Source organism: Lipotes vexillifer, unplaced genomic scaffold, assembly GCF_000442215.2.
Source record: "Lipotes vexillifer unplaced genomic scaffold, Lipotes_vexillifer_v1.1 scaffold134, whole genome shotgun sequence".
Classification (NCBI taxonomy): Eukaryota; Metazoa; Chordata; class Mammalia; order Artiodactyla; family Lipotidae; genus Lipotes; species Lipotes vexillifer.
Genome location: NW_006787464.1, coordinates 2,086,453 through 2,106,166, shown reverse-complemented (window position 1 = coordinate 2,106,166; position 19,714 = coordinate 2,086,453). Strand labels below are relative to the sequence as shown.

Sequence of the window (19,714 nt, the reverse complement as noted above, 5' to 3'; positions counted from 1 at the left end):
TTCAAAATTCCTGGGACAAAGGATATATAGGTTTTAATCTGAAGCCAAGAAATACAAGCCCAATCAAGCATCCCTCGATAGAACATTTCAAGGAGGTGCAAGGAAATCACCTCAATAGGAACTTTGAGATTTTCACCCTTTGGGTGGTAAAGCTCAGACAGACAATGAACTGCTTTTGCTGAGCAAAGAGCCAAAAGATAAAGGAAATCTTGACTTATGAGAATTATAGCTCTATGTGGGAGTTCCTTTTCATATAAAAACAACACATTATCCAAATGTCTCATGAAAACCATTCCAAGGACATAATTATTGCTTAAATGTTACATTCAAGGCAAGGAGTAGCACTTTGGAACCCAAGTCGAACCCAAGTCAAATATCCCAGAAAACAACTTCTGAGTTCCACGAACCTTACAGTTTCAGTTGTTGAGATAAGTGATTATCTGGGTTGGGGTGGGAGGGGGAATGCTCTTAGCATGGTGGATCCATTCCTGACAGATATTCTTGTCTTCAGTTGTCTTTATTTGTTTGAGGGTATTGACCCTCTAGGAATAGAATAGAGTGCATTAAATGGACCCTCAGTTTTCCAACCTGCCCCTGCCAGGCTGCTCCATCATTCACTTCTCAGCCCGAACTAGACCAAGGCAATCTCAACTCCCTTTGGTGAAAGCTCTAGTGCTGGACATGTTGGTTTTAAGGAAGTACTTGAACTCAGTAGGAGGATCAACTCTGTACAAACATGGGTATGGATTTGGGAATGATCATCAGATGCAACTATTCTACTGCTGGTCTATTATGTTTGCTGAGTGTGGTTTGGACCAGAGGTGACACCAACAGCCATGATTTGGAGGGTGGTCCTCAGCCAGAGTGTGAGAATTGGCTCTGGGTGAGCTCTCTATATGGCAACTATGGAGGTTTATGTGGCTCAAAACCCCCAAGGCTATGCAAAACTCTGATCTCGAGAAAGTAGCTTCAGCTGACAGCCTATAATAAGCAGGGTTAGGCTTAATTCCCCAATGCTTTAACAGAGGAAGGACCTCCGAGCCCATGCCAACAAACCAGTAACTGAAAACACCCTGACACATCACCACTGGCACCCCTTCTCCCCGGAGCTGTGCAGTGTAGTGGCCTTGAGCCCTGCTATGTTAAAGAAGCCTTTGGAATGTATCCTTACTAATCTCTTCCTCCTCAACTCCTACCTCCATCATCTTGGTCCAGGGTTTTACTCTTCATATTTTAATTCCTGAAATGCTCTCCTAGCTCATGTCTCTGCCTCAGGCTCTCTGACCTTCAGCTATGCCATGAGTTCTTCCTAAATGATGCTGTTCCAAAGCCTTCAGAGATTTCGTCCCATAACCCAGAAGACTGCATAGGTATAGTAAATGGAAAGATGTGAGATAGTAGAATGTACATATATTGTTCTCTACCCTTGCTTCCTGACACAGAGCTCCTAAAATTCCCTGTAGTTTCCTAAGTAATAAGTGCACTAGTGGCATCTTTTGTTCTAATGAGGTGACTCTGGGTGGGGTCCTGGATTTCTCCTGGATGGGGGCTGGTCCCCAGAAACAGCAAGCCATGATTAGAAGCTTAGAATTTTCAGCCCTACCCCTCAACCTCCAGAAAAGAGAGAGGGGCTAGAAATGGAGTTAATAATTGCTCATGCCTATGTGAAGCCTCCAGCAAATCCTAATAATACAGGGTTCAGAGAGCTTCTAGGCTGGTAAACACATCCACACCAGGAGGGTGATGCACCCCAACTCCAAGGGGAAGAAACTCCTGCACTCAGGACCCTCTCAGACTCTGCCCTCTTCATCTGGCTGTTCACCTGTATCCTTTTTCATATCCTTTAATGAACTGGTAAACATGAGTAAATGTTTCCTTGGGTTCTGTGGGCTGCTCGAACAAATTAATGAAATAAATTAGGGGGGTGTCGTTGGAATCTTATAGCTGGTGGGTCACAAGCAAAGATGATAACTTGAGCTTACAACTGGTGTCTGGAGTGGGGAGGGAGGCGGTGGGCAATCTTGTGGGACTGAGCCCTTAACCTGTGGGATCTGATGCTATGTCAGATAGCATCAGGATTGAGTTAAACTGTGGGACCCCCAGCTGGTGTCGGACATTTTCTCGCTGTTGTGAGGGGAAAACCTCCACGTATTTGGTGACCAGATGTATCAGAAGTGAAGTGTTTTGTGTGACTAGTAAAGAAGACTCACTGGGAAGACAAACCCGGGAGGGAGGAACTGGGTTTTTCCCTACAGAGGAAGGAAAAAACCTGAGTTTTCCTACAAAAGAGCACTGCAAGAGAACCAGGATACTATGTTTCAACACTGGCTCTGCTCATCCCGTCAGAAGTGAGCTGTTTTGCACTAGTCATTTAATCTCCCTGAGCTTTGTTTCCTTGTTCATAGTGTGGTGGCAACATGTGGGCCATAAACATCATTTACGGTGATGATAACTGTGATAATGGATGTGACAACTCCAAAGTATTACACTGTTTCTGGATTCAGCAAGAGAAACGTAACTATCACTTATAATAACTCACATTTATTGAGCACCTACTACTATGTGCTAGAGGCTGTTATAAATGCTTTACAAATAGTAATTCATTTCATCCTCAGAACAACCCTATTTTATAGATTGGGAAACTGAGCTCTGGAGAGGTGAAATAACTTGCCCAAGTCACATAATTTTCAGTTGGTAGAATTGAGTTATGAAGCCAATAAATAAGGCCCCAGAGGCCATATCCTGTAAAGAAAAAAAGATGGAAAAATGGAAAGGATCACTTCCGAAAATGTAATTTTCAAAACATTTGGTGGTCTTTCTCTAACAATTAGTGATTCAGAGATTTATATGCATGACGAACACTTATGGAGCACACACTATGTGTCAGGCATTCTGCGAATTCTTAGAAAGTCAAGGAAAAGTAAATGTAAATTTCAAGTGTCCTTATGGGGACACACAGTCTAGTGGTCGTGGCAGAGATCCATACATGATTTGCAGAGTGCTCTGGGGCCACTGGGGGGCGCTCAACCAGGCTTGGCAGGGTCAGGGGAAGCATCCTGGTGAAGGTAACACAAATGAGTGTTATAAAAGACAAGCAGGATTCAGTGAGGCAATCACTGGCAGGTGGAGAGAGACACTTTAGGAAGCGAGAACAGTAAGTCCATAATTAGGATGGAGACTAGGACATGCAGGGAACAACCAGGCCACAACTGTTAGAATGCGATTCCACGTGGCCAGAGACCTGGTCTGATTGTACACCTCTGTAGTCCCTGGCACTTCCCATCAGAATGTAAACCCTGAAAGGGCAGAGAATTGTCTGTTTTGGTCACTATTATATCACCAGTGCCTGCTACAAGGTGGTGCTCAATACATATTTGTTAAGTACACACATGTACGTGTGGATGAATAGTACACTAAATAAATACTTGTTGAGTGAATTATTTAACAATAAACAGGGAGCACCACTGCAAATGAGGCTGGGCAAGCCTCTAGCTTTCCTGTATACTGCATCCAATATAAACCCAATCAACTATCAATCAAAGTACCTTGAGCTGGATCACGCGGTGCCTTGGGGCCAAGCACACGCATTTAAACTTTATCGTAATGATCAGAGTGAACCACTGAAGTGCCTCAAGCTGGAAAGTGACATGGTCAAACAGCAAGTGAGAAAGAGGACTCTGGTGGCAGTTTGGAGAACAGTTTAGAGGAGGAGAGACCAACGATGGGAAAACTCCACGGGGCTATGCAGGACTCTCTCACAGGAAGCTCCGGGAAAAGGGATAGAACAGTGAACGGAAAAGTTAGCATTCAAAGCAGGGTTTACTCTCGCTTTTAACAGCTCCACACAATAAAAATTTGGATAAGAGCAAAGTAGAGGATCAATGAATAATTTCACAAAGACTGGAGAGACAGGGTGTCCTATAGTGAACACTAGCTGAGAAAAATCAGGAGATTTAGGATTTGGCCCTGGTGCATCTTTAGCCTATGGTGTGGTTGTTAGCAACTTGCTGGATTTCTGAGGGCCTGATTTCTCCTTCTGTAAAACAAAGGGGCTGAGTCACTTCTCAAAGTTCTCCTCTGGCCCTACCATCCCAGGATCATTGATTCTATGACCTTCTGATCCCTGTGATGAGTTTTAAATTGCTGGATAGTGAACTGCATAGCACTAAGACCCACAGATTGAAATGATTTCGGAGGAGAAAATTACGGCAGTATTATTAAGTTCAAACCTCTCTTTAACAGGTGAGGAGACCAATGTTCAGCCCTGTTAGTTGAAATGGCCAAACTTACGTAGCTCGTTAAGGGCAGAAGAGAAGATAATCCCACTCTTATCATCAAATTACATGAACCTGTTTATATATTATCAAAAAATAGGCAACCTGGACCTGCACTTTTGGTACGTGTAATTTTAAGTTTGAATTCTCTGAACTCGTTAATAGTTTATTCCAAAAGAATTTTAATAGAATTTACGGCCTTTACTGATGAGTATTCACACTTTCAAGCAGTAAATACAAAGGTACAAAAAAAAACCCATCTCATTTTTTCATCTGTTGAACTCCTGTCTACTAAGTGTTAAAGGCACAAAGATAATAAGATCTGGACTAATTTCTAACATCTTACCAGTTCTAAAATTCTATGGTGATCCATCCTACTTTAAATTTTATCATGTATCCTAACCTAGCTAGGAGGGCAAATTTCCAGGCATTAGTGTTGGGTTGTGGGGTTTTTTTTAGTGCTGTTCAGGGTTTCGCCTTTATGGAAAGGATTTATAACTCCACAAAAAGTGCATGCTTACTTGTTGGGTGTTCCGTGGAGGTTTGTCAGTACAGTGAAGTTGTTTCTCACACTTCGCAAGCTGGCAAGGACCTATAAGTAAAATGTTTCCACTGTTAGGAATGGTTAGGAACAAAAGGAGAGGAATGGGCAGGTTTAGAGGCTACACTTAGAAACTACGCCCAGAGACAGAGCGAGAATGAGGCAGGCCAGCATGATACATACCTGGGCAAAAGGCGTTACAATCAAGTCATCGCCATGTCTGGTGAAAAGAGAGAAAAGAAACATTTTTTAAATGCATTTGAATTATAACTGTGTCATATAAGCTGTAATATGAAACTTCATCAGTGTTGGCAACACAAATGTTACACAAATTCTTCCACCTGGATATAAGGCAGGACTGATTTAGGTGCAGATGGAGATTTCAGGAACTTGAAAGAAAAAAAACCCACCAGGTTCATGGCTCCTGGATTTACAGTGGCTATACATAAAAACACTTGAAAGTAAGCATATATCTTCAGGGTATTTTCCCATTAAATAGCAGACCCAGAGTACTGTAATTCAGAGCAATTTGTGGAGTTTGGTTGCCAGAGCCAGGAAATTCAAAAGGAGGGCTGCTCACAGGCACACATAGAGTTGGAAAAACTGGCGTAACAGTCTGGATAAAGGTTAACTTTGGATTTCCTGGCTTTTGTTGATTTGAACCACAGCCTTAATGCCATTTAAACACAGATTTCTGTCTGGGAATCCCATTACTTTTTGTTTTTAAGACAACTTTTTTCTTAAAGTACTGAAGGAAAAGCTTTTAAGGGAGTGTAGTGTAGGGACTGAACCTACTATTATATCATTGTCTCTCATTTTGCCCCAAAGATCTGATTAAGCTGAACCTAGTGTTACATAAATCTGTACTTAGGAATAGTCAAAAGTGTGTTTTCAGAAGTGCACTCTCTCTCTGACACATGCTTTGATACCTCTTCTTAAATCCACATTCAGCAAGGTCTCCATTAAAACCATTAGAAGACAGGCTGGCCTGAGCTGCAGACGCACAATCAGGCCAATTCGCTATCACAGTGTAAATCCTAACAGTTGCACAGAAGGTGGTGGACAGTGAATTTCCTTTACTGTCTGATCATCTTCTCTGTCTTCACGATCACCACACGTATATGGCACCTTATTCGCTAACTAGGGGAGTGCAACCAATGGTTATTAAACACCTGCCCGGTACCAGGCATTAGGTGAGGCCTAGGGATCCAGGGTTGGATAACACCTACATCCTTGGAGGCCTCTTCTCTGGCATGGGCTTTTACTTTGGGGTATTATTTAATATAATATTTTCCTTTCTACCTTGGTCTTTTGCTAGAAGTCCCCCTTCAATTTCATTAAACTTCCTGTGCATCTGATTTGTACAGTGACTAAGTGACTATAAAAAGAACACTGACAAGAGTAAGCATTCTTTGAGTGATGACCATCTGTCAGTCCCTGCATGAAATCTCATTTAATTCTTGTAACAAGAAATGGGGCAACGACCCTTATTTCCATTTTATAGATAATATCAACGCTCAGAGCAGGTAAGCAACTGCTTAACTAGCACACAGCTAATAAATGAAAGAACTAAGACTGATCCCAAAAATCTATGCTTTTAAACATTATGTTTCCTGTTTTATGACGACCCTGCATAGTTGATTGAATTATACAGAATTCATGATCCCCACAAATTAAAACAGAGGATACAGAAAAATGTCCAAAACACTGCAGTAGATATTATAAATACAGAATGAGAAATACAAACAATTGATACTTAATGGGGTGCAAAGGAGATGTGATAATTACAGATTAGACATAGTAGAAAAGGCTTGATTGAATGAGTGGTATTCGAGATGAACCTTGAAGGGCAGGCTTTAAAAGGCACGGATGGTAGGTGCTACTAATGAGAACAATGCAAGAACCGAGGCATTGAAATGGGAAAGTCCTGAACATGGAGATGCTTGGTGGCTGTTTAGAGCTGAGCAGTGACAGACATTTGTAGGGGATAAGACTCAAAGGTCCCCCCACACCCACATTATGGACATTGTGGACAATGGTTGTGGAGCTGGTGCTCAACTCAGTAAAAGAAATGAACCAGTAAAGGTTTATAGTGAGATAGGCAAACAGAAAAGTGCTTTAGAAAGTATTAGGTTGGCCAAAAAGTTTGTCTGGTTTTTTTTTTTTTTTTTTTTTTGGCTGCGTTGAGTCTTTGTTGTCGCATGGGTTTTCTCTAGTTGTGGCGAGCGGGGCCTACTCTTGGTTGCGTTGCGCGGGCTTCTCATTGTGTGGCTTCTCTTGTTGTGGAGCACAGGCTCTAGGCACACAGGCTTCAGTAGTTGTGGCTCGCGGGCTCAGTAGTTGTGGCTCGCAGGCTTAGTAGTTGTGGCCCGCAGGCTCTAGAGTGCAGGCTCAGCAGTTGTGGCGCATGGGCTTAGTTGCTCCGCGGCACATGGGATCTTCCCAGACCGGGGTTGGAACCCGTGTCCCCTCCATTGGAAGGTGGATTCTTAACCACTGAGCCACCAGGGAAGTCCCAGGTTTTTCCATAACATCTTATGGAAAAATCTGAACAAACTTTTGGGCCAACCCAATAAAATGCTATGGATACAAGAGAAGGATGGAAGAGAGGACACAGCCAGGAAGATGGGTTAGGGGGATATCGCCGTCATTCGGATGAGAAGACATCGGTGAGGCAGAGGAAGAAACAGGAAAAGACAACTGGAAGAGACCCTGAACGTCTTGCCAAGGACTTGGCATTGAATTGGATAAGGGGTCATAAAGAAATACTATTTTCAGTTTTAAAAATGGGTATCTGGGAAAGTAGTGAAGTCGTGAGTAGAAGTTAAAAAGTGAGGAGTTGGAGGAGACGTGTCACCTTCTCACATGTTGAGTTTTAAGGTATTCGTTGATATCCTGGTGGAAACAGCAAGTGGGAAGACTGAAATATGGGGGTTAGAGCTAGAGATTTAGGAGGTACCTACAACAGTGGGGCCTCTTAAAGCAATGGCAGGGAGTGGCTTCCTGGGGTGGGGTGTATAGAGAGAGAGAGTCAAAGGAAGAACCTCAGGGCTCTTGTTAAGAGAGGAGTAGTTGTGATAAATGCAGGGTGGCAAGCTATTACAAGAACTGCCCCTTCCCAAGCTATTTTTTGGAGATGGGTGAAATGTCTTTCTATTTGTTCAGATTTCTGCTGTGAAGTTCACATTGTTCAGAAGACATCAGGGTGAGCTGGGTATAAAATGACAGTGTTAGACTTAAACAGGTCATCTATGGCTCCTGGATTTCTGGAGTCTACATGTCCAACAAAAGTTAGATAATACAAGCAAATCTCATACATATGTAGTACCTAAAACTGATGTATTGTTGCACGAGTGGGGAGCTACTAAAACTGTACAAACTAATGATTAAACACAGGTTAAAAGAAAAAACACATTAAGAGAGGGCTTGGTGTCAAAATGACTATTATCATGAAATTTTGAAGTTTAGGAGAGCAGAACACTCAGAGGCAAGAGATGAATTTTCATATCCCCAGCACTGGGTCCCTTAAAGAATTTGAGCTGTAAAAGCTAATGCTGTATATCAGACAGTAGGTACTAGAGAAATGATCAGATAATTCATAGATAACTCATAGCAAGTTGAAGAAACAAAAGAAAAAACTTCTATTTGAGTATAGCCAGATTATTTATAAAACCGTTCTAAAGTTTTAAAATCATAATTTGGTACATTAATAATAAAATGCATGAATGTAACAAAACACTTGATTGGTTATGAAAACTGATGTACTTCTTAGTTGTCCAAACCACTAGAGCGGACAATACCTCTCAGGAACGAGGCCAGATATTCAGAACCGTGGCACGAGCACCATCTAGTGACAAAATTGCACATTACAATTTTGTAGGAGAATTGGAGATCAGAACTCTGTGAGTCTTAGAATTGAGTGTAGGTCTGCTCTCAACAACGAATGCTTTTCTAGGAAGCAAAAATGCTGCTTCCTACTGCTACACTCTGGGTTTTATTAATATTAACTTCCTCTGTTTCATGACTACACATACTTTTCTTGTAATACTAATTTTCGTCTGCCTTAGAGAGAGACATATGCTATTGTAGTTAAGAGCACAGCTTTTGGAGCCAGACAGCGTTGGTTTGTTTCTCAGTTGCACTATTACTAACTATGAGACATTAGGCAACCTCTCTATGGCTCACTTTCTTCATCTGTAAAATGGGGTGTTGTGAGAATTAAATAAGTTATTATATACGTACAACTCTTACAACAGTGCTAGGCACATAAAGGCACTTTCGTTAGTTATAGTTATTCGTATTAGTAGTAGATATCATTATTTCATTATAGTAGGTATCATGTCTATATTCCCAGCTGGTGAGAACTTCTTTAGGGTAGCCATTTCTGCCCCCATTACAATCAAGAGAACTAATATTTATATTGTACTTTACAGTTCACAAAGCATTTTCATGTCCCTGATTTCATGTGGTAAGAGTATGTTCTTGACCCTGGGGAAAGGTGCAAGCACCTATCTTGTTGGTCAAGCCTGAAACCTTCTTTTCCCTCATCCCACAGTCAACCACCAACATCTGCTGATCCTAACTTGCAAATGTTTATTAATCGTCCACTGGATCTGTTCTAATGTAGATCCCCATCCTTTAAGATGCAGATTACCAAAGCAGCTTCCCATTTGGCTCTTAGAAACATCTTTAGGCTTGTCCACCCTCCAAACTGTTCTTTTTTTTACAAACCCGTGTCCCCTGCATCGACAGGCGGACTCTCAACTGCTGCGCCACCAGGGAAGCCCCCAAACTGTTCTTTAGACTGTAATCAGAGTTATCTTTCAAAAACATTCATATGATTATGTATTTTCCTGTTTTAAAGCCTTGAGTAGCCCCCTACTGCTTGTCTGCACCATAAATGCCAACTCCTCACATAGGCCCTTCGTGATGAGGGAACTGCTTACTTCTCTGGCTTCATCTCTCACCACTTCCTCATCCTCTCATGTTCTCTGCCTGAGCCATATTGAGCTGTGGTCCCCCCAAATGTTCTTGACAACAAGAGAGCTACTGAGCACATAGCCCTTCCTCCTGCACACCTTTCTGCCTGGCTAACTCCTTTAGCTTAGCTGTAACCCCTCGAAGCAGGCTGCTCGCCTTGCCTGGCCAGATCTCTCAAAGTCCAGTGCATCCCTTTCCACAGACATTGCCCTTTTCCGAAGGTATTACAACTGCCTATTGACTTACTAATCTTTTAGCTCCCCTGAAGACAAAGAAAATGTCTCATTTGTTTGCAAAGTGCCTAAAGGTAAGTAAATTTTTGTTAAAAGAAAGGATGTATATAATCTTCATAACAGCTGGAAAGGCAGGCAGAGCAGAGATTCGTATCATTCTTTTTATTTTTCATCATTATTTAGAGTCTGTTTATGTACTGGATAACCATATGGTTTAATTATCTAGACTCCCTGGATTTAAGCCGTGATTCCCCATTTAATGGGCAGGTTACTTAACCTCTCTGTACTTCAGTGTCCTCATCTTTAAGACAAGAAAATTACAGTACCAACTACCTTGGGGTTATAGGGATTAAATGAGTTAAAATATGTAAAGGACTTTAAATAGTATATAGGAAATGCTTAATAAACGTGTGCTTTTATTTACAGGTAATTTAGACACTACAAAAAATACTCAATGTCTTAAAGCCACGGTGCTAGTAAGTATGATGTCTGTAACTCAAGTCTTAGACACCACATTGTACTTTTTTGGTAGTCCATCAATAAACAGGTCTTAAATTTAAGTGCACTCTTATTTCTGCTTTTCCTCTTGGTTCTCAGATCTCATTTCCCTTGACTGCTCTCTCTAGAGACTACTTACTTCTCATACAAATGGTGGCTTTAAAAAGTTCCTTGTCTGTGTAAGACTACAAATGGGATGACCAAATGAAGGAAACATGGATCTTGCTTCCTTGTGGCTTTACTGGTAGGTAATTAAAACTTGGTCCTGTCCAGGGTGGTTCCCGCCACAGTTTGGGGCAATCTAACTGGCCTCACCAGTTTCTGGTACTTTATGTTCCTATTGGGAAATCTGTACCTTGGTATACAAAGACATTACGCTAAAGATGACTACGACACAGGAACGAAACAGAGACCAATAAATTATTGCCACATCTAGGAAAGCATGTGAAATTTCCTTTTGGGCTCCAATGGTGATTTTTTTTTTTTTTTTTTTCTTCAGTATGTGGGCCTCTGACTGTTGTGGCCTCTCCCGTTGTGGTGTTTTTTTTTTTTTTTTTTTTTCTTCAGTATGTGGGCCTCTGACTGTTGTGGCCTCTCCCGTTGTAGAGCACAGGCTCCGGACGCGCAGGCTCAGTGGCCATGGCTCACAGGCCCAGCCGCTCCGCCTCATGTGGGATCTTCCTGGACAGGGGCACGAACCCGCGTCCCATGCATCAGCAGGCGGACTCTCAACCACTGCGCCACCAGGGAAGCCCCAATGGTGATCTTGTTTTCTTTACTAGAAAGCATTATTTCAGTCTCTCTTTTGTTGCTGTATGCTAAAGCCACTTTTAATGTTCCGTTTACTTTTTAACTCAATATCTTTTTCACTCATTCTCCCTGCCTATATGTTTCCTCCTGAAAGAGCTGAGATGAGAAATTTTAAAAAGCTATTGTTGTCTCTACTGTTAAGATTTAATGCTGAGGAATTATGCAAAGTTTTCTACCTCTTGTGTAAATTCATGACTGCTCTGTTCTGGAGAGAGGGGCTCCTGAGCGGGGAACATGCTGCAGCCCCCATCCAGCGGCCTTCACGTCAAGACTCCAAACCTATTATCGTCCTTCTTTTTCTTGGCTTTATGGGTAGAAGGCAGGAGAAGTAGTAAGAGGTTCAGGGGCTGCTGTTCCTCTATTTCAAATCATCCTGAAGAGTAATAATCGGGCGAAATAGCTTTGAGAGCATTACTTCAGGTTAGCTCAAAATACCTGTGTAAAACTGTATTTTCCAACATGGTCCTGATAAAACGAAATTTCAGAAGAATCTGGACATTCAAGTTCTACTTCTTGTTGTGTTGAGAAATATAAATTCCTAAACTGACAAACACATGAAAGTTTTACTGTCATGCTGAAATATTTGCAAAACAAAATTCTGGGCTATTTTTACTCACTCAAAGCTTTTAATATATCTTGTTACTAGTATCTTTGATAGGATGAGATCATGTTTACAACTGTGTTTTCTTGGGAAGGACCATTCTTTATTATGAAAGTGTGCCCTTACTATATTTTTAAGTTCTGGTTTGTTTTCTTTTTAATATCTTTATTAGAGTATAATTGTTTTACAGTGCTGTGTTGGTTTCTGCTGTATAACAAAGTGAATCAGCTATACATATACATATATCCCCATATCTCCTCCCTCTTGCATCTCCCTCCCACCCTCCCTATCCCACCTCTCTAGGTGGTCATAAAGCACCGAGCTGATCTCCCTGTGCTATGTGGCTGCTTCCCACTAGCTGTCTCTTTTACATTTGGTAGTGTATATATGTCCATGCCACTCTCTCACTTTGTCCCAGCTTACCCTTCCCCCTCCCCGTGTCCTCAAGTCCATTCTCTACGTCTGCATCTTTATTCCTGTCCTGCCCCTAGGTTCTTCAGAACTATATATATATATACATATATATATATATATATATATATATATATTTATTTATTTATTTATTTATTTATTTATTTATTTATTTGGATTCCATATATATGTGTTAGCATACAGTACTTTTTTTTCTTTTTCTGACTTACTTCACTCTGTATGACAGACTCTAGGTCCATGCACCTCACTACAAATAACTCAATTTCGTTTCTTTTTATGGCTGAATAATATTCCATCATATATATATGTGCCACATCTTCTTTACCTATTCATGGGTCGATGGACAGTTAGGTTGCTTCCATGTCCTGGCGACTGGAAATAGTGATGCAATGAACATTGTGGTACATGACTCTTTTTGAATTATATATATTTCAGAGTATATGCCCAGTAGTGGGATTGCTGGGTCATATGGCAGTTCTATTTTTAGTTTTTTAAGGAACCTCCATACTGTTCTCCATAGTGGCTGTACCAATTTACATTCCCACCAACAGAGCAACAGGGTTCCCTTTTCTCCACACCCTCTCCAGCAATTATTGTTTGTGGATTTTTTGATGATGGCCATTCTGACTGGTGTGAGGTGATACCTCATTGTAGTTTTGATTTGCACTTCTCTAATGATTAGTGATGTTGAGCATCCTTTCATGTGTGTATTGGCAATCTGTATATCTTCTTTGGAAAAATGTCTATTTAGGTCTCCTGCCTATTTTTGGATTGGGTTGTTTGTTTTTTTAATATTGAGCTGCATAAGCTGCTTGTAAACTTTGGAGATTAATTCTTGGTCCGTTGCTTTGTTTGCAAATGCTTTCTCCCATTCTGAGGGTTGTCTTTTAGTCTTGTTTATGGTTTCCTTTGCTGTGTAAAAGCTTTTAAGTTTCATTAGGTCCCATTTGTTTATTTTTGTTTTTATTTCCATTTCTCTAGGAGGAGGGACAAAAAGGATCTTGCTGTAATTTATGTCACAGAGTGTTCTTCCTATGTTTTCCTCTAACAGTTTCATACTGTCTGGCCTTACATTTAGGTCTTTAATCCATTTTGAGTTTATTTTTGTGTGTGGTGTTAGGGAGTGTTCTAATTTCATTCTTTTACATGTAGCTGCCCAGTTTTCCCAGCACCACTTATTGAAGAGACTGTCTATTCTTCATTGTATATTCTTGCCTTTTTATCAAAAATAAGGTGACCATATGTGCGTGGGTTTATCTCTGGGCTTTCTATCCTGTTCCATTGATCTATATTTCTGTTTTTGTGCCAGTACCATACTGTCTTGATTACTGTAGCTTTGTAGTATAGTCTGAAGTCAGGGAGACTGATTCCTCCAGCCCCGTTTTTCTTTCTCAAGATTGCCTTGGCTATTTGGGGTCTTTTGTATTTCCATACAAATTGTGAAACTTTTTGTTCTAGTTCTGTGAAAATTGTCAGTGGTAGTTTGATAGGGATTGCATTGAATCTGTAGATTAAGAACAGGGTATATCTCTCCATCTGTTTGTATCATTTTTAATTTCTTTCATCAGTGTCTTAGAGTTTTCTGCATAAAGGTCTTTTGTCTCCTTAGGTAGGTTTATTCCTAGGTATTTTATTAATTTCTCTTTCAGATTTCTCTTTCAGATTTAATTTCTCTTAATTTCTCTTTAATTTCTCTTAATTTCTTTAATTTCTCTTAATTTCTTTTTCAGATTTCTCATCATTAGTGTATAAGAATGCAAGAGATTTCTGTGCACTAATTTTGTACCCTGCTACTTTAACAAATTCTTTAATTAGCTCTAGTAGCTTTCTGGTGGCATCTTTAGGATTATCTATGTGTAGTATCATGTCATCTGCAAACAGTGACAGTTTTACTTCTTCTTTTCCAATTTGGATTCCTTTTATTTCTTTTTCTTCTCTGATTGCTGTGGCTAAAACTTCCAAAACTATGTTGAATAATAGTGGTGAGAGTGGGCAACCTTGTCTTGTTCCTGATCTTAGAGAAAATGGTTTCAGTTTTCACCATTGAGAATGATGTTGGCTGTGGGTTTGTCATGTATGGCCTTTATTATGTTGAGGTAAGTTCCCTCTATGCCTACTTTCTGGAGGGTTTTTTTTTTTTATCATAAGTGGGTGTTAAATTTTGTCAAAAGCTTTTTCTGCATCTACTGAGATGATCATATGGTTTTTATTCTTCGGTTTGTTAATGTGGTATATCACATTGATTGATTTGCATATATTGAAGAATTCTTGCATTCCTGGGATAAAACCCACTTGATCATGGTGTATGATCCTTTTAATGTGCTGTTGGATTCTCTTTGCTAGTATCTTGTTGAGGATTTTTGCATCTATGTTCATTGGTGACATTGGCCTGTAATTTTTTTTGTGCGTGTGTGACATCTTTGTCTGGTTTTGGTATCAGGGTGATGGTGGCCTTGTAGAATGAGTTTGGGAGTGTTTCTCCCTCTGCTATATTTTGGAAGAGTTTGAGAAGGATAGGTGTTAGCTCTTCTCTTAATGTTTGACAGAATTCACCTGTGAAACCATATATTCCTGGGCTTTTGTTTGTTGGAAGATTTTTAATCACAGTTTCAATTTCAGTGCTTGTGATAGGTCTGTTTATATTTTCTATTTCTTCCTGATTCAGTCTCAGAAGGTTGTGTTTTTCTAAGAATTGGTCCATTTCTTCCAGGATGTACATTTTATTGGCATATAGTTGCTTGTAGTAATCACTCATGATCTTTTATATTTCTGCAGTGCCAGTTGTTACTTCTATTTCATTCCTAATTCTGTTGATGTGAGTCTTCTCCCTTTTTTTCCTGATGAGTCTGGATAATGGTTTATCAATTTTGTTTATCTTTTCAAAGAAGCAGCTTTTAGTTTTATTTATCTTTGCTATTGTTTCCTTCATTTCTTTTTCATTTATTTCTGATCTGATCTTTATGATTTCTTTCCTTCTGGTAACTTTGGGGTTTTTTTGTTCTTCTTTCTCTAATTGCTTTTTTTTTCTTTTGAATTTTATTTTATTTATTTTTCTATACAACAGGTTCTTATTAGTCATCCATTTTATACACATCAGTGTATGCACGTCAATCCCAATCTCCCAATTCATTCCACCACCACCACCCCCACCCACTGCTGCTTTCCCCCCTTGTCCATACGTTTGTTCTCTACATCTGTGTCTCAATTTCTGCCCTGCAAACCGGATCATCTGTACCATTTTTCTAGATTCCACATATATGCATTAATATGCGATATTTGTTGTTCTCTTTCTGACTTACTTCACTCTGTATGGCATTCTCTAGATTCATCCACATCTCTACAAATGACCCAATTTTGTTCCTTTTTGGCTGATTAATATTCCATTGTATATATGTACCACATCTTCCTTATCCATTCATCTGTCAATGGGCATTTAGGTTGCTTCCATGACTTGGCTATTGTAAATAGTGCTGCAATGAACATTGGGGTGCATGTGTCTTTTTGAATTATGGTTTTCTCTGGGTATATTCCCAGTCATGGGATTGTTGGGTAATATGGTAATTCTATTTATAGTTTTTGAAGGAACCTCCATACTGTTCTCCATAGTGGCTGTATCAGTTTACATTCCCACAGACAGTGAAAGAGGGTTCCCTTTTCTCCACACCCTCTCCAGCATTTGTTGTTTGTAGATTTTCTGATGATGCCCATTCTAACTGGTGTGTGGTGATACATCATTATAGTATTGATTTGCATTTCTCTAATAGTTAGTGATGTTGAGCAGCTTTTCATGTGCTTCCTGGGATCTGTATGTCCTCTTTGGAGAAATGTTTATTTAGGTATTCTGCTCATTTTTTGATTGGGCTGTTTGTTGTTTTAATGTTGAGCTGCATGAGCTCTTTATATATTTCGGAGATTAATCCTTCGTCCGTTGATTCGTTTGCAAATATTTTTCACATTCTGAGGGTTGTCTTTTTGTCTTGTTTGTAGTTTCCTTTGCTTTGCAAAAGCTTTTAAGGTTTTCTAGGTCCCATTTGTTTACTTTTGTTTTTATTTCCATTACTCTAGGAGGTGGATCAAAAAAGATCTTGCTGTGGTTTATGTCAAGGAGAGTTCTTCCTATGTTTTCCTCAAAGAGTTTTATAGTGTCTGGTCTTACACTTAGGTCTCTAATCCATTTTGAGTTTATTTTTGTGTATGGTGTTAGGGAGTGTTCTAATTTCATTCATTTCCATGTAGCTGTCCAGTTTCCCAGCACCACTTATTGAAGAGACTGTCTTTTCTCCATTGTATATCCTTGCCTCCTTTGTCATAGATTAGTTGACCATAGATGCATGGGGGTTTATCTCTGGGCTTTCTATCGTGTTCCATTGATCTGTGTTTCTGTTTTTGTGTCAGTACCATATTGTCTTCATTACTGTAGCTTTGTAGTATAGTCTGAAGTCAGGGAGTCTGATTCCTCCAGCTCTGTTCTTTTCCCTCAAGACTGCTTTGCCTATTCAGGGTGTTCTGTGTCTCCATACAAATTTTAAGATTTTTTGTTCTAGTTCTGTAAAAAATGCCACTGGTAGTTTAATAGGGATTGCATTGAATCTGTAGATTGCTTTGGGTAGTATAGTCTTTTTCACAATATTGATTCTTCCAATCCAAGAACATGGTATATCTCTCCATCTGTTGGTATCATCTTTAATTTCTTTCAACAGTGACTTACAGTTTTCTACATAAAGCTCTTTTGTCTCTCTAGGTAGGTTTATTCCTAGGTATTTTTTTCTTTTTGTTGCAATGGTAAATGGGAGTACTTCCTTAATTTCTCTTTCAGATTTTTCATCATTAGTGTATAGGAATGCAAAAGATTTCTGTTCATTAATTGTGTATCCTGCTAGTATACCAAATTCATTGATTAGCTCTAGTAGTTTTCTGGTGGCATCTTTAGGATTCTCTATGTATAGTATCATGTCATCTCCAAACAGTGACAGTTTTACTTTTTCTTTTCCAATTTGTATTCCTTTTATTTCTTTTTCTTCTATGATTACCATGGCTAGGAATTCCAAAAGTATGTTGAATAATAGTGACGAGAGTGGACATCCTTGTCTTGTTCCTGATCTTAGCGGAAATGTTTTCAGTTTTTCACCACGGAGAATGATGTTTGCTGTGGGTTCATTGTATATGGCCTTTATTATGTTGAGGTAGGTTCTCTCTATGCCCACCTTCTCGAGAGCTTTTATGATAAATGGGTGTTGAATTTTGTCAAAAGCTTTTTCTGCATCTATTGAGATGATCATATGGTTTTTATTCTTCAATTTGTTAATATGGTGTATCATATTGATTGACTTGTGTATATTGAAGAATCCTTTCATGCCTGGGATAAACCCACTTGATCATGGTGTATGATCCTTTTAATGTGTTGTTGGATTCTGTTTGCTAGTCTTATGCTGAGGATTTTTGCATCTATATTCATCAGTGATATTGGTGTGTAATTTTCTTTTTTTGTAGTATCTTTGTCTGTTTTTGATATGAGGGTGATGGTGGCCTTATAGAATGAGTTTGCGAGTGTTCCTTCCTCTGCAATTTTTTGGAAGAGTTTGAGAAGGATGGGCTTTAGCTCTTCTCTAAATTTTTGATAGAATTCACCTGTAAAGTCATCTGGTCCTGGACTTTGTTTTATGGAAGATTTTTAATCACAGTTTCAATTTCATTACTTGTGATTGGTCTGTTCATATTTTCTATTTCTTCCTGGTTCAGTCTTGGAAGGTTATACCTCTCCAAGAATTTGTCCATTGCTTCCAGGTTGCCCATTTTATTGGCATAGAGTTGCTCGTAGTCATCTCTTCGGATGCTTTGTATTTCTGCAGTGTCTGTTGTAACTTCTCCTTTTTCATGTCTAATTTTATCGACTTGAGTCCTCTCCCTCTTTTTCTTGATGAGTCTGGGTAATGGTCTATCAATTTTGTTTCTCTTCTCAAAGAACAAGCTTTTGGTTTTATAGAATCTTTGCTATTTTCCCCTTGTTTCTGTTTCATTTATTTATTCTCTGATCTTTATGATTTATTTCCTCCTACTAACTTTGGGTTTTGTTTGTTCTTCGTTCTCCAGATCCTTTAGGTGTAAGCGTAGATTGTTTATTTGAGATTTTTCTTTTTTCTTGAGGTAGGCTTGTATAGCTATAAACTTCCCTCTTATAACTGCGTTTGCTGCATCCCACAGGTTTTGGATCGTCGTGTTTTCATTATCATTTGTCTCTAGGTATTTTTTGATTTCCCCTTTGATTTTTTCAGTGATCTCTTGGTTATTTAGTAACGTATTGTTTAGCCTCCATATGTTTGTGTTTCTTATGTCCTTTCCTCTGTAATTCATTTCTAATCTCATAGCGTTGTGGTCAGAAAAGATGCTTGATATGATTTCAATTTTCTTAAATTTACTGAGGCTTGATTTGTCACCCAAGATGTGATCTATCCTGGAGACTGTTCCGGGCGCACTTGAGAGAAAGTGTAATCTGCTGTTTTTGGATGGAATGTCCTATAAATATCAATTAAATCTATCTGGTCTATTGTGTCATTTAAAGCTTCTGTTTCCTTATTAATTTTCTGTTTGGATGATCTGTCTATTGGTGTAACTGAGGTGTTAAAGTCCCCCACTATTAATGTGTTACTGTCGGTTTCCTCCTTTAGAGCTGTTAGCAGTTGCCTTATGTATTGAGGTGCTCCTATGTTGGGTGCATATATATTTATAATTGTTATATCTTCGTCTTGGGTTGATCCCTTGATCATTACGTAGTCTGCTTCATTGTCTCTTGTAACATTCTTTATTTTAAAGTCTATTTTGTCTGATATGAGAGTTACTACTCCAGCTTTCTTTTGATTCCCATTTGCATGGAATATCTTTTTCCATCCCCTCACTTTCACTCTGTATGTGTCCCTAGGTCTGAAGTGGGTGTCTTGTAGACAGCATATTTATGGATCTTGTTTCTGTATCCATTCAGCCAGTCTATGTCTTTTGGTTGGAGCATTTAATCCATTTACATTTAAGGTAATTATCAATATGTATGTTCCTATTACCATTTTCTCAATTGTTTTAGTTTTGTTATTGTAGGTCTTTTCCTTCTCTTTTGTTTCCTGCCTAGAGAAGTTCCTTTAGCATTTGTTGTAAAGCTCGTTTTGTGGTGCTGAATTCTCTTAGCTTTTGCTTGTCTGTAAAGGTTTTAATTTCTCTGTTGAATCTGAATGAGATCCTTGCTGGGTAGAGTAATCCTGGTTATAGGTTTTTCCCTTTCATCAATTTATATATGTCCTGCCACTTCCTTCTGGCTTGCAGAGTTTCTGCTGAAAGATCAGCTGTTAACCTTATGGGG

General features: G+C 39.4%; 1 protein-coding gene across 1 annotated transcript in view; it reads right to left on the bottom strand.

Moving 5' to 3' along the window:
- PDE4B (phosphodiesterase 4B) overlaps window positions 1–19,714 on the bottom strand; it is a 494,025-nt gene that overhangs the window by 115,018 nt on the left and 359,293 nt on the right. The window contains 2 exon segments of the mRNA XM_007460087.1: window positions 4,796–4,866; window positions 4,999–5,035. Coding sequence (XP_007460149.1) covers window positions 4,796–4,866; window positions 4,999–5,035 — 108 coding nt within the window.